This window comes from Rhea americana, unplaced genomic scaffold (assembly GCF_003343005.1).
Source record: "Rhea americana isolate MKP2758 unplaced genomic scaffold, rheAme1 scaffold_147, whole genome shotgun sequence".
Taxonomy (NCBI): domain Eukaryota; kingdom Metazoa; phylum Chordata; class Aves; order Rheiformes; family Rheidae; genus Rhea; species Rhea americana.
Genome location: NW_028185561.1, coordinates 1278764 through 1304619, shown reverse-complemented (window position 1 = coordinate 1304619; position 25856 = coordinate 1278764). Strand labels below are relative to the sequence as shown.

Sequence of the window (25856 nt, the reverse complement as noted above, 5' to 3'; positions counted from 1 at the left end):
GATGATCTCCTTTGAGAACCAAAGGCAAACTAGATGAGCTCCGTCTAGTCTTCCTTTCTAGGACTGTTTCAAGTAGAGCTTTTCATATATCCATAAAAAATCTRGAGAGATTTTGAAACAGAAAAAAAGTTACTAGTAAAATTTTAAATGAATTCATTTAACTGTAAACATTGAGTGGGCAGGAGGAAGCCTTCAGTACAGACACATAAGAAAATTCTTGAGTAGGGGGTCTTAAAAGTGCTTCATGCAAAAGCTGCTTGAGAAACAGGATTCAATGCCTGCCAGAAGGGCATATAGGCAGAGCAAAACCACCCACTGGATTTTCTGTCAGAAACACTTTGATAATGTTAAGATGCTCACTACTCATTTACCTGAATGCAGGCTAACATATTTGCAAAAACAGTTGTCTCGCATATGCAGCCATAACAAAATAATTYTGCCACTTTCAAAGGGCTTTTTATTTGTTTTTTTATTGGGGTTTGAGCTGTCAAGGTCTAGGCCCAAAGCAGAGACATTTTTACATTTTACACATTTATCATAATAGGTAGTTATAATTTTGATTTTTATTAGTGTTCGAACATAACAAATCTAAGCTCTATTTTGGGAAGATGAGGAGGAGTAAATTGGTCCTCTTTYGTATGGAAAATATTATAGTAAACTGTTTCTTTAGCCTGATTCCATAAAAATAATCTCCAAATTGACTTTACCTCAATTAGCTATTTCAACTAATATTTTTAGTAACAGGAGTAAGGTGAGTCAGGACATGTCCTTAACAGGGCTCAGAATCTGAGAATTTACTTGGCTGACCTCACAACAGCTATTCATGGTGATTTCTGTGATTTTTGGCACAAATCAGAGAGGTTTTATATAGAGAGTGTTGCAACACTAAGATAAAAATTACATCAATACACATTGCTCTTTCTCGGACGYAAGAACAGCACTTAGATTATCGTTCTGTCAGAATAATTTAAACGTAACCCACAAAGGAAAAAAAGGTGATGCTTCTAGGGTGCTTTTTCTTTTTTACTTTAATCATGAAAAGCCTGAAATACTGATATCCCTATCCCCTATTTAAGGAAAAATTCAGGACTTGTGTAGATGGATATTCAGCTATCCTGGACAAATCTAAGGACACTTGAAYGATTACTGAGATGCAGGCTCCTGACTGGTCAGAATTTTGTTCAAAAGTTCTTCTTAATATTGCTTTTCCTAATACTTTCTAAATTGGTGGAGAGAGGGAGAAGTTTGTTTACTGAATTTCTACTGACTCGCTAATCAAGTTTCTAGGAATATAGAGTTGAAACCCTTCCAACTTTCCTCTTTTAATTAACCCCRAATGAACTTTTTCAAGCTACTAAACAACAAATTCAAGAAAGGCCAGATTCTGAAGAAGCTTTTATAAAACATGAAGAAGTGGAAATAAATACAAGACCGGCAGATTACATGTAAAGAGATAAATTTAAAGCAGCTGCAAAATTCTGATGTGTTAGCTGCTGCTGCCTGGCATTTAACAACAGCACTCCTTCAGAAATGCTCGGGCTTTCCCACTGCTTCATACAGTGGGTTAAGCAAAATTTCACCTTCATGAGAAAGCGCAGCTCCAGTCCTGCCTTTGGCTGAGCCAGGGTCCCACCTGGGAGCACTGGACCGGGCTTGCATGGCCAACAGCAGCATCAAAATACTTTTAAATATTTTAGGCATTTCAGAATGAAGCAGTTCTGTAGTCAGCATAACACAAAGCCTGCACAAACTTAAGTATAAAAAGGGCGCATTCTGCCCTGAGCAGATCATCGGGCTCGTTTCTACCTGACACACAGGAGAGGGAAATCGGGGGGGGGAGGGAACTGATGAAACCCCGGTAAAAGCGGAGAGTGACTCAGCCCCACGCCAGCGCCGAGCCGCAGCACTCAGCCCCCGGCTCAGGCCTCGCGCGGCAAAAGCGGCTCGGCTGCTCCAGAGAGGCGGAGGCGGCCGGCGGCGCCCAGGCCGTAACGGCCGCGGACAGGCCGTTAACGGCCGCCCCGGGCGGCGCAGCGTCCCCACGCCCTCCCCCCACCCCCACGCCGCGCGCACCTGCGCGCCGCCCCCTCCGGCCTCGCTGCGGGGCCGCCCATGACTCAGCGGCGCCGGTGACCCCCGGCGTGGCGGCGGCTCTGCCCCCTCCCTGCCGGCAGGATCATCCCACCCGCCGGGCGGTCACCTCAGCGGGAGGAGCCGCCGCCGCCGCCGCGTTGCCTCCGCTGCCGCGGCCACCTGACGGCAGTGAGCGTCGCCGCGCCGCGCCATGCAGGCAGGGAAGGCAGCGAGCCGCGAGGGCGGCGCGCCCCTGCAGCTCACCATGAAGAGGGGCTACGAGGTGCTGCGCGACCCCCGCCTCAACAAGGTAGGGGCGGGGGGAGGCAGGCACGCAAGGAGCCCCCTCCCCTCCGCTCCCCTCCCCTCCGCAGCCCACCCGCCTAACGCTGCCTCCCGGCCGCGCCGCCGAGCCCGGTACCTCCTGCCTCCGCCGCGCGAGCAGCCCCCGCGCCGGGGCTGGGCCAGGCCGCGGGGAGCGGGCGCAGCCTCCCCTTTCCCTCTCCCTCCCCGAGAAAGGGCGAAGCAGCAGCAGCCTGCGAAGTTTCTAAGCCGATGCGCGATTCCGCCCGCTCCCGCGTCCTTGTTTTCCCGGTGCCTTCCCTCTTTGCTTGCCCTTGCTCGCGGTGCCGGCCGCACCGCCGGCGGCGGGGGCTGCCCTGGCCCCCGGCGGCTCGGAGAGGGGTTTCGTCGCCGCCCGTCCGCCGCGAGCTGTGAAGCTCCGCTCCGGTGTCCCCCCCGCCGCAGCAGTGCCTCGAATAGCTGCCGCAGCACAGTGAAACCTTCTCATCCAGTTCGCTTCAGAATGTTGATTAAGCATGATAAGACTTTCTAAGCATGTTAAATTAATCTGTCTAAAAAGAAAAAAAAAGGAGTAAGTGTTTGCACAGCTCTGATACAACTGCAGAGTTCAGATAGTAAAGCTCTCTGCTGGCACAGCCAGCCCTGGGTGTGCTGCCAAGAGGAAAGACCATGTAGTCAAAGGTAGACGTGGTGTTAGGACAAACCACACCTGGCGTATGAAGCCTGGGCTGAGTTCTTCTAGCCCCATRTGGTTTTTAATGGTTAACTTTTATCTATGCTCTGATTTGTACCTCTGCATTAAAATGTGGATGTAATCGTTTTGCTTATTGCCAAGTTGTGTAAATTGACAGAAGGTATTGCTGTATTTTTACTGGATAGGTTGATTCATCATTAAAACATCCATGTATTAGTTAGATGAATAGTGCTTTTGTTAGTCTTGGTGCTTGAATACAAAGTTTGCTCAGAAGCTGTCATATGTCTGAGTCTGTGGAGCCTGAGGTCTCTTGAGGTCAGGTGAAATGAAAACTGGAGTCCAAGAGGAAAGCTGTGAGAGGCTTTTTCATTTGGTATTCTTCTTAAGCAATTGCAGTATTCATGGAAAAAAGTCTGATTCAGAATAACCAAGGAAAKCTAACCAAGAAAAAAACTTGTTTTAAGAAGTAAAGTAGGCCATATTCTAAAATGTCTTGTCTAAAGAGCAGTCAGAGGCAGAACAAGCTCATTGCTACCTTTTTCCCTCAAGCATCATATGTCTTGCCCCTGAGCAGTGTAGTTGGAGTTTAGATGTTAAAGAGGAAAGCTCTTGTTTGATTTCCTGGCTTTGGCTTTACTCTTCCCTCTCCTACCCACCTCAGCTGTGAATGAAAATTTGTACTGTACAGTAGAGAAGCAGGAAAAGGCAATTGTTCATTACCAGCCATATCTACCCAGCAAAGTTTTGCATGATGTGGGAAGGGTCAGTGAAGAAAACTTAACGCTGGTTTGTTGACTGAGACTGGTTGTTTTTGGTGAAACTGGATGTATAACACCCTGCAGTATCTATGAGGGAAATAAAATGAAAAATGCTGAGAACTGACCAGTTGCCAGTTTGATAAATTGTGATGTGCATGCATGGGAGCTGGTATTCCCAGTTTGCTTGCTATTGCTAAGTCTGTTAAGCAGACATCAGATTGTAAGGAACTCAATTTTAGGTAGACAGAGTATTTCCTTTAATGATTTTAAAGTACAGGGATTATTTACAGTACTGAAGAACTGCCAGAACTTTCTGCTATCTCACAGGCCCTCTGTAAGAGGTAGAATTGCTTGGTATCAGCATTTTGTTCTAGATATTGTGCCAGTTCTAATAGTCTTACATATAGTTAACTTTTGCCAAGTATACGCAAGTACCAAGTAGTGGTATCTAGCTGTGACTTGTAGAAAAATAAGCCAAATCACGTGTCTTACTACATACCTGATTCTTGTCTGATGCTTTTAATCTTTCCCCTTTGCAGTATAAATTACCCACACTAAATTTTGCTTACAGAAAACTTTAACAATTCAAAACTGAATGTTACAGAAGGTAATCTCGGGGACTCTTAGGCTAAGACAACTGACCTGTCAAGCAGAAAAAGCTGAAATAGGCATGCAATATATGGAAGTTTGATGTTTGCACCCTCAAATAATATATCTTCTGTATATTATTTCTTTCCTATTTCCTTCATGTTTTCCTTCAATATATTATTTGTTCAGTTCAGACAAGTTTACAGAAAAATTGTACAGGGAACAGGTTATACTTGGCCCTCTTTAAGGACAGATGTAAGAAGAAATAAGGAGCTTTTTTTTGATACCTATCCATCCACAATTATTAAAGCTGGATTTTTACACACCGAGTGTATCCATCCACAATTATTAAAGCTGGATTTCTGCACACTCAGTGTACCTACTGCTTTGTTATGCTCAGCTGTAATGGCTGGTGAGAGGTGAGGGAAATGGCTGAGTGAATGTCGGGGCAAGTGGCTGAATTTCCTCTTTTCCACCTTTCCCTCACATTCTACCTGGGCAAAATTTCCMGACAAGAAGGAACATGTTAACCACTGAGGTGTGTTGAAGCCATAGGCAGTGTAGCTCTTAGGTCTTTTCTGTTTCACTTTGTGACTAATACACAAACGTGTGCAAACTTCACTGAGGGGAAGCTTACTAAAAACWATCTCTTTTGTTTCTTTTTGGGCATCTTGCATAGATACGAAAGCATTGCTGCTTTTACAGGGTAACTGCTGAGCTGGGGCAAACTGCTTGGTGGAACAGTGGATCTGAACACAGGGAGTAATTACTTGAGGATGTGTGTCCAAATCTCTTGACAATAATCATGATTCAATTGATCRTCTGAGATTTCTTAGGTCTCTAGTGTTTACAGATGTCTTTAGAACYTTCTTGGTAGTTGTCTTGTTTTTTGTTGGGCGAATAAACACAATGTAAATAGGAATTATAAAACCAAACAAACCACAGCYTCACTTCTTTTAGTTGAAATAGATTGGATAAGAAACTTTGGCTATAAGTTGTATGCTCTTTCATTTGTTCAGTCACAGAAATGTAAAAACAATTCATTCTATTCAACTTAAGTCTTTGTTTTATTGAATATATGAATTTGCTATTGTAAAACACACAGATCACAGATACTTAAAATTAAACTTGCATCTCATCTTTAACTTTTAAACTTTTTGTATTATTTAAACAAATCATAGTTTCCTATAAGCTGCTTGTTTTCAAAATGTTGCTGTGAAGATAGGCAAACACATACTTCAGTATGAAACTCTTCAACTAGTCTTTATTAATTGTCAAATCCAAATACTTCCCTAATTGAGGAACTTTGCCATTGGGAAAGTGCTTTTCTTCCACATGACTTTCATATTCTTGCAGAGTAATTCAGCAAACAGGAAACAAGAACTGGTCCAATTTCATCTAAGGGCTGTAGGGTTCTCTCCTCCTTCCCACCACTTGCTTTACAAGTGGTTACTTTGCTCTGACTCTTCACTGTCATCATCGCTAAATGTAGCATGCTTGCAAACTGTTGGTCCCTCTTCTTTCTTCCTCTTAATTCAATTCCCATGCTGGCATTGATGTTTTATCCTTACTAGCTCCTGTATGTGATGCCCTCAGATCTTAGTGGATCCTCAACTTAATATTTACTCTTCAGTGATGTTAGCTGTTGGCTGTGAATCCACAGACTTGCTACAGAGCTTACTGTACAATAACCATAGTGGAACAGACCAAATCTCCATTTATTCCAGAATTYTATTTCTGACAGTGGCCAGTTGGCGCCTCAGGATGAGTGAAAGAGCGACGCAAGCTTGTAGTGAACTTTCCCAGACTAATCAATTCCAGGCTGAGAGAACAAGCAGTTTATTTGGCAATTATTGAGATGCAAATCCCCCCCCCCCTTCTTTTCAGGTTATGCAGAATCTATGTACTAATTCACTAAAAAGGAAAGAAGAAAAAGCTTTTTGTTTTTTTTTTTAATTCAGGCTAAGTCTTTATCTGAGCTAAGCAGAAGTGTTTACTTCCTGTTTTGCTTGTGAATCTCAGACAATGGGAAGAGAATGCTTGTGAAATACAGATATGTTTTGTTCTATGTACAGTAAGTTGCTTCATTAAAATCCAGTTTGAGGAAAGTATAACAATGTATCTTGTGATTGGTGTGGGTGACATACAGAAAAGGTCTTATGACTGATGTTTATTGGTAACGCTGTAAAAGGCATCAGAAAAAACAGTCCTTAGTGAAAGAATCAAAAGCATCCTATGAGGTTTCTCTCTACTTGCTGGATAAAAGAGAAAAAAGCTCCTTAGGATAAAAAGGCACATTTTAGAAGCTCCTCTAAATAAATCCATTTCTGTATCGAACACTGAGTGGTAGAATATTTTCCCTTTCCTTTGCTAATATTCTCACTTCTTGGTCAGTGTCTGAACTTTGCCTGGGTTTTCTGCCCTGGTCAGTGCTCTTGTGTTTCTTTTCCCTTAGTTATGAACAGATCTTTTGAGAAGAAAATAGCATATTAAAAGTATCTGTATTAGCTTGTAAGAAGGGTTTTCTGGAAATTATTTATAACATGGGAAGGGATTAATTTATGTTATATGCTAGTAGGCATGATAATGTGTTTTAGATTGGAAGATGATCAGCTCTATGTGAAAGTAAAGGTAAAAGCTGGGGAATTTCTTTGGTGTAGTTGCTGATCRCTCTGTCTTCTACCTCCTTTTTTCTTCTGGTCCCTTTGTTCTTCACAATGTTTCATTTTTTAACAGTAATGTTTCCCTGTTAGTTAATATCAGTTATCTTCATCAGATCACTAACATAACAATTCTGATCTTGATAGGGATAAGTATACGTTATTTTCCTGTCCCTCACAAGAGTGAATGATGCAGTATTTATGGTAGTCCAAAAAGCTAAATCAAGTCCAGTCTTGTCTTCTGGAGTGAACTTGTATCGATTCTGTCCTTTGCATTGCATGAGTTTTCCAKTTTTGATCTATTATTAGAGTCTCTAAAACAAGATTTATTGTTGCATGGAATGGCAGCCTAAAATAAGGGGTTCTTCAGATGTGAATTTAATTCATATCATAGTCTTCTGCTTTTTAGCAATTATGGCCATAGGCTGYAGACTGACAGAACTGCAGCTAACTTAAAACGCATTTGGTTTTGGGGCAATGGTGTGAACTCAGTGATGGCTTACCAGTGGATATCATAGGGTGAAGGGGTTATGATGTATCAGTGTATTCTTCCTAAATAATGCCTTTTAACTTACTTATAAGGAATGTTTTGCAATAACATACTTCTTGAAATCTGATTTCTCTGCAGATAAAATTCTTCTGGATCTCAAATCATATGTGATTAATACATCTTTCTTTTCTGTTCATCTTTCACCTCCCAATCTTACTGCAGTTAGGGGAAAMTGAATTTTGTGAGATGTAGGGTAGGAATTCTGATGCACAACTATTTCTGTATGAGAGCTGTTATTTAGACTATGTACTAAGGGTCTTTAAAAAGAAATTCTGAGCTTTTTCCCATGTATCTTAATATAAGTCATGTTTGTTTTGCATATACACCTTGTTAMGCATGCAAATAAGAGAACTTTCTATTGCTGCCATTTTACTCTTATAGTATAACACTAAAAGTCATTGAGCAGAGATGTCATGTGGTGTCTGTCTTACCTGAGTTAGGAGGTCCTTCCCATCCTGAACAGAATGACTTTCTGAAGACAAGATACAGCCTCTCTGCTTTGGGAAATGGGGAGTGTTTCTATGGAGTGGGGGTGGGATAGGCCAGGGCCAGTTTTCCCTTTTTCAACTTTCGAAACTTCTCAAATTCTCAACTTCTGAGGAGAGGATGRCACAAAATTTTGCAAACTGCATATTGGGAAGATGTTTTGAGGAAGCAAAACTGCAAACGCACCCTGTCCTTATGCTCTTCTTTACAGCATTCTGTCTTTAACAGTGGCCAAAGGAAAGCCCTTCCATAGCCTGTTTTGTGTTTTGGGCTTGGTGAGGAGTGAGCTCTGTGTAAGTAGCGGCTGGTTGGCCTGAGTAGGGTGCTTCCTTGTCCCCTAACTTGTCGGTCCTTTTGTTGTAGCGAGTTGAATGGAGCTGAAAGCAGAGGGCTCTCAAAGCAGCTGCAGCACCACTCACTGAGGGAGATAAGGCTTATCTGCTACAGCAAGGAGCCAGCCATGGTTGGAGGTGCAGTCCCCCTAGATGAACTTGAGGACTGAAAATAATATGGCAGAAACCCTGCTGGCATCTGAAATGCTTTTTTTCCACCATGTCTTCTGCTGTAGGAAGTCTCTGCTGGAAGGTGAAAGAGTCCAAACAGCTGAGCTGGACAGAGCCTGGCTGTTCTTTGGAGGAGAAAGGGAGATAGATAGTACCAAAGGAAGGTAAGGAGTTGGTGGATGTAAGGGTACAAAGAGTTAGGAAACATCTTAGTAGTGGCACATAGATCAATACAAAAAGGAGCAAGGAGGGTAGAGATGGTATGCTCCCAAAAGCTTCTTAATACCTGTTTGAGGACATATATTTCATCCTGATAGTCAGTTTTTGTAATACAGCAAAAGCTTTTCGTGAAGCTCTATGTAGCGGCTCCTGCCTGTTTGCACAGGAATCTGCTCCCTGACTTATATGAATTCTTCTTGGCATCAAATAAACTAAATAGAGACAGGGGCTTTATTGGTCATTCTAGCTACAATTTTGTTGTCTGTAGGTCAGGCAAAATGCAGGCAAAGGGTTGCAGAGGAAAGAGCTCTGGGGGTAATATATGCCAGGTGACTTAGAAATTACTCATAATTAGAAACCTACAGTAAGTGTTTTGTAGACTGGTAGTGAAAAGCAGCCACTGTGGGAATGCAAGTTGGCAACAAATATCTAAGAAAGTGTTTCAAAAGGGGAAACATAACATGCCTATGATAGAGGGAATAATATATTAATAAGAAAAAAGTCTCTTGAGAAAACCAAAAAGTATTTTAATCAGACTATTTTACCATCCTGTTGTATGCTATGTATACAGCTTGYACTGTTCATTGCTCCCTAATAATTTTGTTCCTGACCAAGTAGGTGAAATACTGTAGTTAGTATCATATTCTCTGCTTCCTGTTGGCCTCGTTCTTTGCTTGCAGTTATGAGAACAAATGCTGAGACAGCATGTTGGGAACAAAGTTCTGTGACTTGAATAAAAAGCAAATAAAGTAAAGGAGAAGTTATATAGTAARTTATATACAAATAAAATGCTAGCAACTGAAAACCAATATGAATTTTCACAAGGAACTGAAAGTTGTTTTACTGTGAAGCTGTTTCAAGGATTAGGAACACTTTTCAGTTGTTTACTTGTTCTTGTGAAYGTCAGTAATTGAAAGCAAACAGATAAACTTGACCTTTTTTCTTTAGGTCAAGGAATCCTGTGCTCACTAGTTATAAAAACTACTTGAATAAGCACATTAATTTTAGCACAGTGTTCCACGCAAATGGGATGTTTTTAAGTGGATTAAATGTGCTTTTCTACACTCAGATTTATAGGGATCCTGTGATGGCACAGAACTAGGCTCTTTGATTTTATTGATGAATGCTGATAGCAAGCAGGGTAAGAGCTTGCTGAGAAATTTTGCTKCTGTCTAGGTAAAATAGAAAAGTGCATTTGGTTTTTCTGCAGAAAGCACATCTCAGTACATAAGTTCTTATTTTGCATTTTTAACTTTATGCATTCAGTTCTGCTGTATCAGCCATTYGTAGTGAGCTGTCATTTTTAAAAGGAAGAAGTTATGGCTGTAGCAGGCACCAGCTTTCCTCCTGCCCTGCTTCTCTCTCCAAAGGAAGGAAGAAGCAAAATGCATGTGATAGTAATGCTTACTACTAACCTCTGATTCCAAGTTAAAATGTATTTGCTGACCCAGGGTGTATTGCTAGTTCAAATATATTTTAAAATATATTTGCTTGTTCAGCACTGGTGCATGTGCAGTCTTTGCTTTGTCACACTTTACCCTTTCCTYCTTTGTTTGCTTAGTAGTTCTGAAGTAAATTAAGTAGCTAGTGCATAACTTGCTTGTGGTTACTGTAACACAGGGCTGTATTAACTGTTGCAGGGATTTCACATTGAAGGTCTCATTGCTCCTTGTACTGATTTGAAAAGTTGTCAGCAAAGTTAGCCTGTGCCTAATGAAAACAAAAAAATGTGGCTTCTCAGATGACAACAAATGAACAATAAATCTAGACCCAGAAAGACTGATTTGCATTCCTTAAAAAAAAAAAAAATCAGACTTCTGAATTTGTTCAGAGGTTAACGTTTCTGGGATTTATTTAATACATGTTCGTATATGAACTTCACACTCTAGAATGCTTTGTGCTTCCCAGTAGATTGGGATCAGTTGATCTGGATATCATATTCCAAAGGTGAGGGAAACTCTGAATAGGTTTATGGTTCCACAGGTAGGTCTCTATTGTCTTTTTTTTGTCCCCATACATAGGGAATATATACTTTTGCTGAATTTAAACTGTTGAAATTATTTGACTAATACTTTGACTTAATAGGTGAATGTTCCACACAAACTTTAGAAGTTTTAGGATACAGGCCACTATTCTTAAGAATATTATCATTTGCAGATATTAATATTTTTGATTACAGATCTAAATGGGAGTGATCTACTGCTATTGTGCTAAATACATTATTGATGAAGATCCAAAACAGGACCTTAATACCCTTCAATTAGGTATTTCTTGTAGAATTCTCTGATTTATATTAGATAATTTTATAATGAAGCAGTTGCTTCAAAGAAGTGTCGGAAGAGGCATTTGCTGGAAAAGGTGATTCYGAGATTTCATCCATAAGTGTGGTTTATGCTCCCTGCAAATCAGCAGAGCTCTTCGAAAGTGTCTTTTGGGCTTCCCTGTCTGAAGCAAATGTATGGTGGGTGCTTGGTGGGCCACTGTGTTTGGCAGAGTAGTGTCAAAAGAAGAGAGAAGGGAGAAGGCAGAAATAAGATTATTGGTGATGTTGTATGCCTGTGTAATGATAATCTGTTCACTCCTCTGTACCTGGAACAAGGAACTAAGAAATTGTTTGGTAAACAGTAACAGGAGTTGAACATTTAGTATGTACTCAGACTTCTAGTGCTTTATTTTATTTTATTTTGTTGAGTTGTAATGCTGGATGAGGGGTGTTTATTTTTTAAAAAAAAAAAAAGAAGAAGAAGAAGCCCACTTATGTTCCCTCTGCACAATTACAAGGTCAGGAAGGAACTGAAAGCTGTTAAGTGTCAACTTGAATAATAGACGTCCATCCAATGTATTCATAGTTGTCTTCATTCTGCACTGAGTAAATCTCTCCCGTTGAGACATGCACYAGTGAGCTCCTGACCCAGGGATATGCTCACATGCCTTATTACAAGGCTCTATTATATGGAACTGAATTTCAAGAGATGTGCGTATTTTTCTCTCTATTATTGCTATGATATCATGCTGGTACTGAGGTGTTTCAGACATCAATTAWTTAGATTGTAAGTGCATATAAATTAACTCTGCTCCATGAACTTTCATCAATAGTGCGGTATTTGATCACACTTGTATATGCACATGATCTTTTGTGAGAGATACTTGCTTATAAAATTATTTTATGAAGACTTTTTCAGTCAAGCTACTGAGGTTGCCTTTGCAAGGCTCCATCTTACTGGTGCCAAATGTGTGCGTCTGTCTGTCCTCAGCAGGGATTTTCGTGGATACAAAAGATACAGAAGAAAGGTGCCGGTTTTGGGAATGTACCCCGCTAACATCCACAGAGCTAGCTTATTATGTAAAAACGRGCATACAGGCAGCGTGCCCACCAGGGCGAGCTGGCTGTCCCCGGAGTGTCCTGACCTCCACAGTCATGTGGCACAACACGGCTCCCACCTCTGCTAGGAGCCTCTCTCAGCTTGTGCCTTCTGCTTGTGTGAACAGACCTTATTCAGACTCCAAAACTCTTCTTGAAAACCAGCTGGGACCATGGTACCTGGCATGGGCCAAAAATGTGTGGGCAGTTGCATCCTAGTGTCCAGGCTAGATTTTGAGTGCTGTCTGATTTATTAGACTAGATATATAATATTAGAATAGACTTTAGAGTAGGCTAGCCCATGTGTGCGCATGGTTGGTGAGGTGCCACGTTGGTGTGCAACACTACAGCTGCCCTCCCACGGCTCTGCCTGCATCGAGGCCTTTTTGTTTCCTGTAAGTTTTTCTGACGCTCTCCTTTGCCATGATTAAAAAAACGTAATGCAGTTTGGCAGCAGCAGGCCATGGTTGYTGAGCTGAGGGATGCTTGCTTGTTTTGTTGAATGTCCTCTTTCATGGAGGGCTTTCTCTTTATTTTGTGTCAGGGCAGTGCAGGCCATGTCCATAACTTGGAAAGGTCCTATAGTAATTTTCTTCGTTGCCCAGCTAAACACCGTGTCCAGGAGCCAACTCTGGCATAGAAAAGAAGGGTATAAAAAGTTGTAGGATTAGCAGTCTGTAATGTATCACAGCCAAACTCTTGTACAGCAAAACTGCTGGTGAACTTGAAATACTAGCTGATTGTCTGCAAAATTGGGTGGTATCATAGATGGGCCTTGAAATGAAATTCCTAAAGATCAGAGAGAAATAGCCAGACAAAGTGTTGTATTTGTTAGAGACTGGGCTAAGCCTTTGTTGCATCCAGTGTTTTACCTGACATAGGAATTCAAAGCAACGATATGCTGTTTATTTAATGATGCTGAACCTTTCTAGTCAGTGGTTCTTAAGCGACAGAGTGAGTTTGGGTTGATGCTAGAATATTCTTCCGTGCTGTTTATTGGGAATGGCAGCAACAGTGCTTCCTGGTAGGACCTGCAGACATGAGAAATTTGCCTTATCCAATCAGTGTATTAAGATGTGATATCTATTGCAGGTTTCCTATTCTTAATAATTATCAAATGTCTTGTGTTTTTTAAAAAATTAAATTATGGAGAAGGTCAAGCAATGCATGAGAAACCATCTAAGAGTTTAAAAATGTGTCAAAATACAGCTGAATCGTTTTTGTCCATATTGACTCTATCTAGCCCTGACTGAATCATTTTACGTCAGTAACATTTCTGTGCCTTCCACTTTGTCCCCCTCAATGCCAATTTTATAAATAGCATTGCACCTTCAATTGAAAACTAAATGGTTGTTATGTCAAGCATACTGAAAGCCCACAAATTTACATTTTAGAAATAATTAAATTTGTTTTTCAGAGCCAATAGAAAAATAATGATGCTTTTTCAGAGAGGCAAGAAAATTGTCATGTAATTGTTAAATGCCGGAATATCATGCTGACTAGTTTTCATGATTTTGTGACATACAGCTATCTAGGTTGAATCTTAAGACTGCCTTAAGAGCTAGTCAGGATTATGTACAGTCAAGGCACTTCTAGGAGCCCGAACTACCTTCCTATGCAGCCATCTGAAATCTAGGTTGGACCATAATCACTAAGTTCATAGCTTTTAGGAGGAGGATAAATCCGTGTAGGGTGATATCTGCGAATGACTGAGGACCTGAGTCTGATGTTGTTTTTACTAGTATAGATTCAGACTAAAATAATGGTGGAGGGATGCAAGAAGGGAAACTGCTGCAAAACCAGCATAGTATCACTAGTGCTTTAATCCTTATATAAACCCTCTTTGTCAGATGTAGTGTTTGAACTCTGTTAAACTCCACAGACATTGAAGACCTAATTCCTAGTTGCCCATTTAAAAGTAAAATTTGAAATATTAATTCAGTGGTGCAAGTTTAATGTTGTTGACTAATCTGGACTTCCTGAGATTAGGAAAACTATTACTCATTTTAGATAAAATGAGACTATATTATAGTGTCTTATTTTTTGAATGAGTAATTAAGCTGGCTTTAAATAGTCCAAATCTTTGGATAATTTCAGATTAAAAAATGCCTAGGCATGTTTCTATTAAAATAGATCTCCAAATTAATTTTGTATTAGAATTACTTTATACTTTATGCGTATTTCTTAGTGTACTTAGGAAGTGTTAGGAATTAACAGAAAACTGTTGTGTGTGTAGAGTACAGCAAGTTTTGGTCTTATCAAAGTTTAAGCTTTGCTGATAGAATTTGTTGCATAATTCAGGAAGTCRAAATCCTGACTAAGAAGGAGGCGACCCTGGAGACACTTCTTGCAAGCATTGYATACTTTCTGGTGAAATTGATATCTGTAGTTTACTTGTATACTGTTGGCACYTATTCCTGTGTGAAATGCAATACTCTGTGCAGGACTGGAGATTGTTTACAATGTAGAGGAAGCAGAGGCAGTGCACAATCGACACTTTGTATGGGCATAAAGAACACGTCATGTAGAACTGAAAAAAGTGCAATAGTTCTCATATGATTTGAATACTTGGGTCTTTTAGCCAAAGATGTGGAATAAGCCAGGACATACTCATCTAGTATAAAAGTTCAGAACACAAATTCATTGCTCTTTTGCTTTTCAATTATAATATGGCATATAGCAGCAATGCATTTTATCATTGCATGTTTAGGCTTAAGTTTTACTTGCCTTATTGTTCAGATGTCAGCAGTTATATATTTCTGGCTTTGCAGCACTGTTTCTKTAACAATTAAGTTTAATATTAAAGTTAAAGTCATTATTTTGCCTCTCTTTCTCCTGTATTCATAAAATGAATATCCTTACAAGAGATCTGACAGTTGACAAACACCTTTAGTTCAGTGTAACTTCATTTTAAGTAAACTCTGTCTTCAGAGTTGAGTGTGTATTCAAGATCCACCTATTTTATTTTTGGAATGGAATAAATGTTAGGAATCATTAAATGATTTTGGTGTCCAGGTCAGATGAGGTAATCACAGTTTAGCTTTCTACATTCTGCMCTCATAAGTGATACACTTTTAAATTTTCTTTTGAGGTGGAAATGTAATTATACAGAATCACTGCTTTTCAGGAGAAGAAAAAATATGTGGTATGGGAGATGTCATTCTGTTTTCTAAAAAGCCAAAATTTGTCTTCCAGTAATGACTTTAGAACATTGCAAGAAAAARAATCTTTACCTTAAAATTGTACTGGGTGTTTGTACCTAGTGGTGACTATGACACATATTATGAAGTTTTCACTAATAGTCTGTGGCTGACTTGTTGAGTTTCTTTTCTACACTGTGACAAAAGCCAGATATTAATTTACCTTTTAGAATCTTTAYCACAAATTGCAACCATTCTCTTATGTTTTGTAGTTTTTGAGTCTATTTTTCTGCCTCCTCCCTCCCCCCAAAATATTTTGGAAGTATACCGCAAAGTATGAGGGCTAATGACTATTAGATAGATCTGTTCTGTCACTGAATTAAATTTTAGTTTTTTTCCTACTTTTTTCTGTGATGTCTGTGAAGCATTAATATATATACTTTGAATAAATTTTGATGTCTTTTAAACATTTAAAATGTTCAAATGCCAAAGAAATGCTTGCTGATTGCATTCACTTTCAGCATTTGGTTATAAAAATGGCTTGTCTTTAAAAAAAAGTACTCTCTGAGATTTTGTAGRCTCTTTATGACATTATTAAAGGTGTGACAAATTACAACTGAGCTTATTTATGTAATGTAGAAAAGTAATTCAATAGCTGAAAAAAAATTTTAAGATCCTTTCAAATACAAAARTATCAAACCCCTAATGCTGGCATATTCAAAAATTGGCCCATGATAGATACACGGAGTAAAATCCTTTCTGTATTTCAAGGTGTTGACTGTAAGAAGTTATATTTATCTGCTGCTGTTCATAGGCAAACTGAAGTTATAAAYATCTTTTAAGCTCTTGATTTTGTGCTTCAGCAGCAGTTGGAGTCATTCTTTAATGACATTGGGGTACCCAGCTTTAGTGTTGCATAGGCATACGTTGGTGTTAAAAGTTGATCACATGCCCTTGATTTTAAAGGAGCAGGTGCTTTGGGAACGGCCTTCTGCAAAGATACCTGGGCTTCAGGCATTAGGCCTTCTGCAGGAGTGAGAGTTGGCAGCAGTTTATTCCTTTCTCTGCCCAGACTTTTTTTTYCCCCCCTTAGGTTGTGTGTATTAGATGAATGCTTGAAATCTTTGTTCTCAGAGTTTCTCTGGATTTCTTATCTTGTTCATGTCCTGAGCCCAAATGGGAAAGTCTTCTTTCTGATTTCAACACACAACTGTTTCTGAGTTGTTTTGAGTTCCTGCTATCAAAGTATGTTTTGCAGAGCTACTATCAAAGGAACTCTTCAAAGCTTAGTGATGCCCCTTTTCCACYTTTGTCCCATTGGAGTCCTTTTTGCAGGCTACTTAACGTAGATGCCATTTTACAGACTTCATCTAAAACTTTCAGACAGTGTGAAGGAGGTGTAGTTCACTGCAATGCTTCAAAACCTTGCCTCTGTGCAGTGTATTCACAGAAGGTCTGCGATAAAATTTACTCAAGTCCTGTTTAACAAACACCTGCTCATGAAGCCAATGGACCATAGTGTTCCATCTCCATACCTAAGATATGTGTTACAACACACTTAGGGTAATACATTTTTTTTAACAGTTTTACATGTGAAGACATACCTGCTATTTTTCTTCTTTAAAATGCCCAATTCATATGGTCTTAGGACAGCAAAAGCAGGTCTGTCTTTTTTTGGAGTAGTTGCTTTTTCTTAAGATAAGATTACATGCTAAATTCAAGGACGGGGCTTCTCAATTGCATTGCATATTCTCTCTGGCTGGATAAAGCCCTCTTCTTGCTCAATGTAATAGGGCATTTGGGATGGTCAGCTATAGCACTGGCACAGGTTGCCCAGAGAGGTTGTGGAGTCTCCTTCTCTGGAGATCTTCAAGGCCCGCCTGGATGCAACCCTGTCTAMCATGCTSTAGGTGCCCCCGCTGAGCAGGGAGGTTGGACTAGATGATCCAGATCTAGTCTGGAGGAAGGGATCTCCAGAGGTCCCTTCCAACCTTACTGATTCTATGATTCTATGATTTTTTAGGTCATTCAGGGGTCAAATAAAGAAATAAGCCATGACCCTCAAAATAGCTTGGTAATTCTGAAACATTTTTTACTTTGTATAGAGTGTACAAGTTCTTTCTTGGATCTAGAACTTTCCTCTGCAATGGGAGAACTAAAAACACTGATTGTAGATGAGAACAAATAAATTCAGTGAGTCTAGGTAAACACGTATCTGAAAAGTCAGTTTATCTTAGTCACTGTACTGTTTTGTTTCTGCTTTAAATGTGGCTTTCACCACATATGTTCAACAATAGRTTGAAAGGAACACTTTATCTGGGATTTGGATAAAGAGAACATCTCATTTTGCATCTCATCTGTGGAAACATAACCAGTCCGACTTTGCCTTGCAGCCACTGGGCCCTGCGCCTGCCAGGAGAACAAAAGCGTTCCACGTCAGGAGGCTGTGGGAAATGGGAGCCTCTGCTCTTCTGCCAGGCTGGAGACAAATGCTGCTTCAAGTACTATGCTCTCCTGCTTCTTGGAGTAAAAGTTACAGACCAACTCAAAATGGGAAATAAAAACTGAGTGCTTCTTTTTGAGGTTTAGGGTAATTCTTAGGCTCTACCATAAAGGAACACACCCTTCAAACTAATAGTATTTCTTAAAACTTCTCAACTTGTGTATAGTTTGTCTCAAGGAATAACTTCTGATACTGTAATTACTGAGTCCCCTAAATATTATTTTGCCATAAAGATGTAGCAGATAGAATACAGGTAAGAAGAATAGATGGACATAGGAGAGTACAGTTTAGTCATCGTAATGTTCCATATAGCAGTATAAACAGAGGATACGACTAGCATTGCTTCACCCTTTAATTTTTTTGAGTGTATTTCTACATCTTTAAACATCTGATTGAAGCTTTCTCTGTCATAYAATAACAAACTTGAAATCTGTATAATGAGAACGAGCACATATATTTTTCTCTTTTTTAGAGGGATCTACTGCAAGGGAGACAAAATAATATATTGTATGCTGGACTAGAAACTAGGTCATGTACTTGTGGTAATTATTTAATCTTAGAAATTCAGTGTTCTCCTTTGAAGCAGCAAGCATGAAAAATCAGTATAAAGTACCTGATATTGTGAGATGAGCTTGTATTTCAGTCATCATCTTCCAGTGAGTTCCATTGCTTTTCTGTTTTATCTTTTTACACGATTGTAGCAAAAATCTTTTCTTATCCCATCCTTGAACAGCACTTGAAAATGCCATGCTTTCTTATCTTATTTGCTAATGAATTATGGTTAAATATATTGTACATTTTTATTACCTTTGTTTTTATTCTTGGCTGTGCAAACCATTTTAGTTAAGTTTTCAGAAATGCAATGAATCCTAAAATATCTAAAATTAACTGATGTAGAAGGAGTTCAAGTAACCTTCTATTTAAAGCAAAGAAAGCCTAAATTTGYTACAAAATTTACTAGCTTCTTAGATAATGTTTTTTTTCTTTGCACTACTATACACTAGTTTATACTTACGATATTTTTTCTTGATAGAGGAAATTGTTTTCTGATTTCTGCAGTAATCCTCAGCAGGCTGCAATTACTTCTAAAGTCACATCTACATAGACCTGTATTTAATCTGCATGGTGCTGATGCACTAAATCACTGTCCTCCTAGCTACTTCTGTATTTCTTCATAGAAACTGATTAGAGGATCTTGTGCAGTCTCCTGCACACGTGGTTTCCTGAGCCATGGAAATCCTTTAGATAGGACTGCAGTCATGGTCAGCGCTGAATGCTGAGAGAGGAAAGGAAGATCTGAGTAGGTAGGAAGAGATCATCCATCTGTTTAGCTAAACCTGCTCCTGGCTTCAGGCCAGCCTGTGGCATGTAAAGRTTAGTTCCAATTAGATGAAGTGGTAGCTGACCCTTGGCTGCCTTTGCTAAGCCTTCTGTTCCTGGGCAGTGCTAATAAAAGTTACATCCCTCCCTGCTGACTAGGGAGAAGAGGTGAGAAAGTCTTCACTATTTATTAGCTGAATACCTAAGGAAGGAAGGACAGATCAATACATTATGTGTAGGAAAAGATATTGCAGCCTTCACCTCAATACTTTTTAATTCTGTGAACATTCATTTCTTCAAGAAACTTGAATTCATGACTGTGGGACCTAAATTCATCTGATTATGTGAATGAGAGCAGACTTTCTAAGTGAATATTTAGCTATCTGTGAGTCTTTATCTAACTTTGCTAGATACTGAATAGGCATAGGTGGTACAAATCTGAAGTAAATTTGTTTTTCCACATTAGGATTCTGGTGTTGATTCTGTTTAAAAAAAAAAAAAAAAAATTGCACTGTTATTTCTAAAGGCTGAATGAACTCTGGCTGTACTTTGTGTAGTGGGAAGTGGCTGTTGCTCTCAGAGAGGTCTTTTTTTTAATTTTTGTTTCCTAAAATAAACTAAAAAAAATGCATATATTATGTCCTCTAACAGAAAGCACTGCATACAGCATCTTCCTTTTAATATGAATTTTTATGACATTCTTAGAAATTATGCTTCAKACAGAGTAAATCCAGCATAATACATTATTCTGTAAAAGATAACTTAAGGTCTAAGTATTAGCAAATATCAATAGTTTCCCATATCAAAATATTGAATTTTATCTAAATACCCCTATATTTTGTAATAACCTATTATTTCAAAGTAYGTTCTTGTTTTCTACTATGGGATTTCAACAGTGAGCAGAAAGCCTACATGATGAATTAATATCTGTGAAGCTAATCCTAAAAATACTTAAGTAGCTAAAGAAAGGTAATGCTTGTCTGGTTGTGCTCCAGACTGCCAGCAGTGCAATTCTCCAAGTATATAATGATAAGTATTCTGTGGCCCTGAAAACATTTTTATGCATTTATTTACTTAAATGCATAGAAAATAGCCTTTTAGATACTACAAGTAAATGCAGCACTTGCCTGCAAGCACCTTTTACCTTGTATAGGCCTTTTACTTACACTTCAGGACTTTATATAGATCAAGCTGTTATGTGCAGGACAGAGCAATAGTGCAGTATTTACCCATACAGCTGTAGAAGACCAAAGYTGGATCTCTTACTGTGAATTCGCCCTGACTTCTGTGAATCTACCATTTACAGCAAATCTCATTAATAATGCTTTTTGATGCTGTGGGTGAGAAATTCATGTTGGACTGAATGGGATGTGTGACTTGAACACTAATTTTGCTACCTCTCTTGGCTGTTTTTTTCTTGGCAATACCTGTTGCTATAGGCAAAAGAATTTCAGTTTGCAACACCAAATACGTGTTTGGATGAGTAGAACCTGTTCAGGCTAGAAACTTTTTTTGAGTAATACTGTGAAGAAAACCTCATCCTGTGTGGATTATATATGTTGCTGTTCTACTCTGTGCCTTGAAATGAGCAATTAAAGGAAAATGAAGGTAATGGTTGAGTGGTTTTGTCAGATCTGGCATGTGAGGYTGCAGTGTTCTAAGTAATCACAACCTCATGTCCTGGCTTATAAAAGAATACCTTCTAAACAAAATTACCTCTCCTCCTTTAGTTTTCTATGTCAAGGAACTTACAAAGTGCTCAAATTATTTTTATAAGCTTTTTCCATGACTAAAACTACCCATTTTAATCTGTGTTCTAACATTTCATCTGTCTAGTAAGTTCTGTCAAAGCCTGTTTAATTTGCGGAACAGTTTTTGTGTGTGTTAATTACACAGCAATTGGCCTGTCTCAATAAGCTTTTCAAATGCTTTGGCCCAGATTCAGCTGGCATACAGCAATGTGTGAAACTGTCTCAAATGTATATTTACTACTTCTTCCTGCCTGACTCAAAGAGTAACATCAGCAATAATCATACCAACAATTTGAAATGAGAGTACCTGACATTCCTCAACATGAAGTTCTTTATTTACAGTGGCTGTGATGCTAAAACCTGTATGTGTCTGGAAATTACATTTTTTTTCCTTAAACTGTGAAAAAGAATGCTCTCTGACAACTACTTAGTTGAAGAAGCTCATAATATTGTTGCTGGGAGTGAGTGGAATACTGTCATGGAACCATAGGATGATTCAGGTTGGAAGGGACCTCAGGAGGTCTCTAGGTCAACCTGCTGCTCAAAGCAGGGGTAACTCTGAGATCAGATCAGGTTGCTCGAGACTGTGTCCAGTCAGGTCTTGAAAGCCTCAAAGGATARAGACTGCACAACCTCTCTGGCATCCTGTTAGGGTGCCTCACCATGCTCAYGGGGAAAAAGTTCTTTATATCCAGTCAGGGCTTCTCATGTTTCATCTTGTCTTTAGTCCATATTGTCCATATTGTCTTTAGTTCTCCTGCCGTGTACTGCAGCGGAGAGTCTGGCTCTTTATTCTTGATAGCCCCTGGTTGGCCCACCCAGTATCAATATGTCATCCCTGACACTCTCTAGTAATTTTCTGGATTTTTTTGCATCTTGCCATTTTGCCTTTCCAGCAGATATCAARGAGATTAAAGTCCCCTGTAAGAACTTTCTCAAGTATTTCACTTTCTCATCCTAATTAGGAGATCTTTAACAAACTCCTACCACAATGCCACCCTTATGCATTTGAGGCAGGCCTTTTTGGCCTTGTTTTATCATTCCTGAAGTCTGTTCCTGTCAGCCTGCAGCTTTTGCTCTCTACCCTGTCCACTGCTTTTGCACTTAAGTGCCTCCTTCAATGTTCTGAATTTAAAGCTCTCCTCACAAAGTAGTAATAAAATTACTCTTTAACCATAGTCAAAGGCAATACGCTTCATTTTTTTTTCTGTTACATTTGCATGGTAGCTATTAGTTGGAGCAAAAAATATGGTAGCTAATTGCACGTAGGAAAATGTAGTAGGTTCTTGTYTGATTCTCCTTTAGTATCAGTATAAAGACAGCTGACAACACATCAATCCAACAAAAACGTGCACTCTGAATTACATTATGGGAAAGTCAGAGAACTGTGAGTGGGAATTAGTTGTAGCAACACCAAGATATTTCCAGAAGGAACACTAAAAATGATCCTTGGGGATAAGATTTTTCCCCAGTTGAGGCAACTGACTGTCAGGAAATGGGCATAAGACTTTTCCAGGCTTTGACATTTGGCGTAAGGAACAGGTGGTTCTGGTTCACTGTTACTGCTCATCTACAGTGTGACAAGGACAGTTTGTAAGCCTGCTGTCTTTTACTATTGTCAGAATATACAACAGTCAAAGATTTCCGTTTGTTATTCAGCTAATGATTTGTATTCTCTGCATGCAAACAASAGGAGGAGGAGGAAGTGTCTTATGTACAAATAGCACAATGCACACAACTGTCAAACTCTTAAATTCTATTATATACAAGTTTCTTGATAATATTATACAGGGAACTTGCAAGAGGTAAGGATAACTACAGAAATCATAAAGCTTGGCTAACGATAAAGGTGATAAATTAGGGCTGCACTTGACTTAATTGATGGTAACAGAGTAGAAATACCAAAAAACATCTTTGTAAGTCAGAGTGTACACTGAGCAGGAACCTCTTTATAGGGAGAAAGACAACATCTGCAGCTATTTCTCTTCTTGGAATTATATGCTGTTTCAGTTTGCAGTTCTTCTGAGTCTTTTGTAATTCTTTGACTGCATAATTCAGAATAATTTAATCATATTATATTTGCTTATGTTAAAATGTCAGTGACAATACAACAAGTACACCATACAGAAGGATGTGACATTTTTCTCTTCTGCATTCTTTTGATGGGAAARGCAGAGCACTTGCAATACCCTGTGCTCATGTTAGAATAGCGTAGTTTCCACTCCAGTCTCTTTCATCTTAATTGAAGTAATGCACTTACCCAGATGTGCAAATTATATGCAAGTAATGAGCACTTTGTTCTCTGAGAGCTGAGGCGTTAACTGTTTTACTTGCATGGGCAATAACCGTTCTACTTCCACACTCTCTTAACAAAGAAATGAGAGAACTTACCCTCTAAATAAATAACATCAGTGAGTTTAGGTATGTACTGAAAGGCATGTATTATTTCCCTGCCCATTCAAATGTACATTGAGGTAGAAATGTGTTTGTTACAGAATATAATAATGAAAGAATATAAAAAAATGATATGTATACCAACCTATGTGCAACATGCTTTTGTGCCTTTTATCTTTTTCCTTTATAAATAGAAATAGGTTAGGGAATAYTTTTTCAGTTGGTTGGGAGCAGTGYTTACTGTACATGTGCATGCATTGAGGACAGGGTCTAGTTTTTAATAGCCAGGAAAAGATTTTGCACTCAGTCTTGACTGTTGAAAATAATTCTCCAGCACTTGGTCTACCAAATGTTTTAAAAATTAAGTGCAGTTCAATGCATGGTTATGTGGATCCTGAGGATTCAGGACTACTTTAGAGATCGGTGGTGCCTGCAGACCCTCCCCTATATTTTTCAGCTTCAAGAAAAGCAGAATTTGCAGTTCTTTTCTGTTTCCTCCCTGGCCATTTTTTTTCTTGTGTGTAACGTGTATTAAACCCCTAGCAAGCATATTTTTAGCTTCCTTTCCTTGGTTCTTATCTAATCGCTTTGGGTGGATAATTCTCAGGTCAGTGTGTTTCTGCGTGTTTATTCCAGTCATACTTGTAAGGAAAAAACCAAAAGTGCTTTTTATGGAGTGAGTGACACAGGCACAAAGTTCAATGCTGAAATTTCTATGGCTGTTACTACTGTCCTGTGGCTACGGCTGTGTCACGTTTAAATTAAGTGCTATGTTATATGAAGAATTAAAAAAAATAATTTAGCTGACTGCCTTTATGCTAGGAAGCTAGTAGTATTATAAAGTCTCCCTTGCTATTGCTTGATGCTGCTTAGGATGCAAGCAACTGCATCCTGAATGAAAGCTCATGAGGGGCAGATTCTCCCAACATTACCTGTTGCTGCACCACTACGCAGGGTGCTATTATTTTTGAAGTTTATGCCAGCAGACAGATGCAGCATTTAAATGCCCTAACTCCCCTGGCTTTGGAAGAATTTTTCAGTTCCTCCCCATTATGTATTTTTTTCCCCCTCTATGTGTTTAACGCACAAAACCTATAAAAAAATTAATAGAGAGTTCTTTAAAGCTTATTGTAGCAGTGTGTGAAAATAAAGAGTAAYGAACCAGTTTGTTAGGTACAGTTTCTCCTGATAGCTTATGAGAATGTCCACAGGACAGCTTTTCCATAAATTCTCCTAGAAAATATTGAAAAGAACATTTAGTACTGAGTATTTTTACTCATTAACATCAGTAATGTATCTCCTGATTTTTATTATGGTTCACTAATGTGTATGTACATAGGAAGAAACATTTACAGCGTTAGAAGAACTGTACATGGGTATAACACAGAAAATTGTTTTTGTGAATCTTTCTGGCTAGACACTAATCCTTTACAAAATTAAAAAGGTTAACTTGAAGAGTACAGAAGAAGTCTGGATAGGGTTTTTGAGGTRGATCTAAAAACCAAGGCATAAACCAAATAGTGTACTTCAGCATTCCTGGGGTGTCGCAATCTGAGATGATCCCAGAAAGTTTTCATGTTGAATGAGTAGTTTTGTTTTATCTTGTATTTCTCCAAGAGCAAGTTGGTGAGGCACATGGAAGACTCACCTTACTCAAGGAACAGTAACAGTTTTTGTAAATAYGTTCTGCTTGGAAAGTTTCTGACTGATAATTCTTCCCCTTGTCCTTTTCCACATCCCCACTTCAGAAAAGACTTGTATGATCTTGCTATCTGCTATCACTCAGTAAGGATGAAAACAGAACACTTTAAGTAAAAAGGTGATGGAACAGCTCATTCTGGATGTCATCTCTGAGCATGTGGAGGAAAAGAAGGTGGTCAGGAGTAGCCAGCATGGATTCACCAAGGGGAAATCMTGCTTAACCAATCTGATAGCCTTCTCTGATGGAGTGACTGGCTGGGGAGATGAGGGGAGAGCAGTGGACGTTGTATATCTTGACTTGAGCAAGGCTTTTGACACTGTCTCCCATAACATCCTCCTAGAGAAGCTYAGGAAGTGTGGGTTAGATGAGTGGACAGKGAGGTGGATTGAGAACTGGCTGAAAGGAAGAGCTCAGAGGGTYGTCATCGGTGGCACGGAGTCTAGCTGGAGGCCTGTGGCTAGTGGTGTCCCCCAGGGCTCAGTACTGGGTCCAATCCTGTTCAACTTTTTCATCAATGACCTGGATGAGGGGACAGAGCGCATCCTCAGCAAGTTTGCTGCTGATCCCAAGCTGGGAGGAGTGGCTGACACACCTGAGGGCTGTGCTGCCATTCAGAGAGACCTGGACAGGCTGGAGAGYTGGGTGGAGAGGAACCTCMWGAGRTTCAACAAGGGCAAGTGCAGAGTCCTGCACCTAGGGAAAAATAACCCTAGGCACCAGTACAAGCTGGGGGCTGACCTGCTGGAAAGCAGGTCTGCAGAGAAAGACCTGGGAGTGCTGGTGGATGACAGATTGACCATGAGCCAGCAATGTGCGCTTGTGGCCAGGAAGGCCAATGGTGTCCTGGGGTG

At 39.5% G+C, this 25856-nt stretch overlaps 1 protein-coding gene across 2 annotated transcripts in view; it reads left to right on the top strand.

Moving 5' to 3' along the window:
- Positions 1 to 2144: 2144 nt before the first annotated feature.
- ME1 (malic enzyme 1) overlaps positions 2145 to 25856 on the top strand; it is a 194956-nt gene continuing 171244 nt past the window's right edge. For both annotated transcript variants that reach the window (XM_085299198.1, XM_085299197.1), the window contains exon 1: positions 2145 to 2383. In XM_085299198.1, coding sequence (XP_085155324.1) covers positions 2285 to 2383 — 99 coding nt within the window. In that variant the 5' untranslated portion in view covers positions 2145 to 2284. The remainder of the gene's footprint in view (positions 2384 to 25856) is intronic.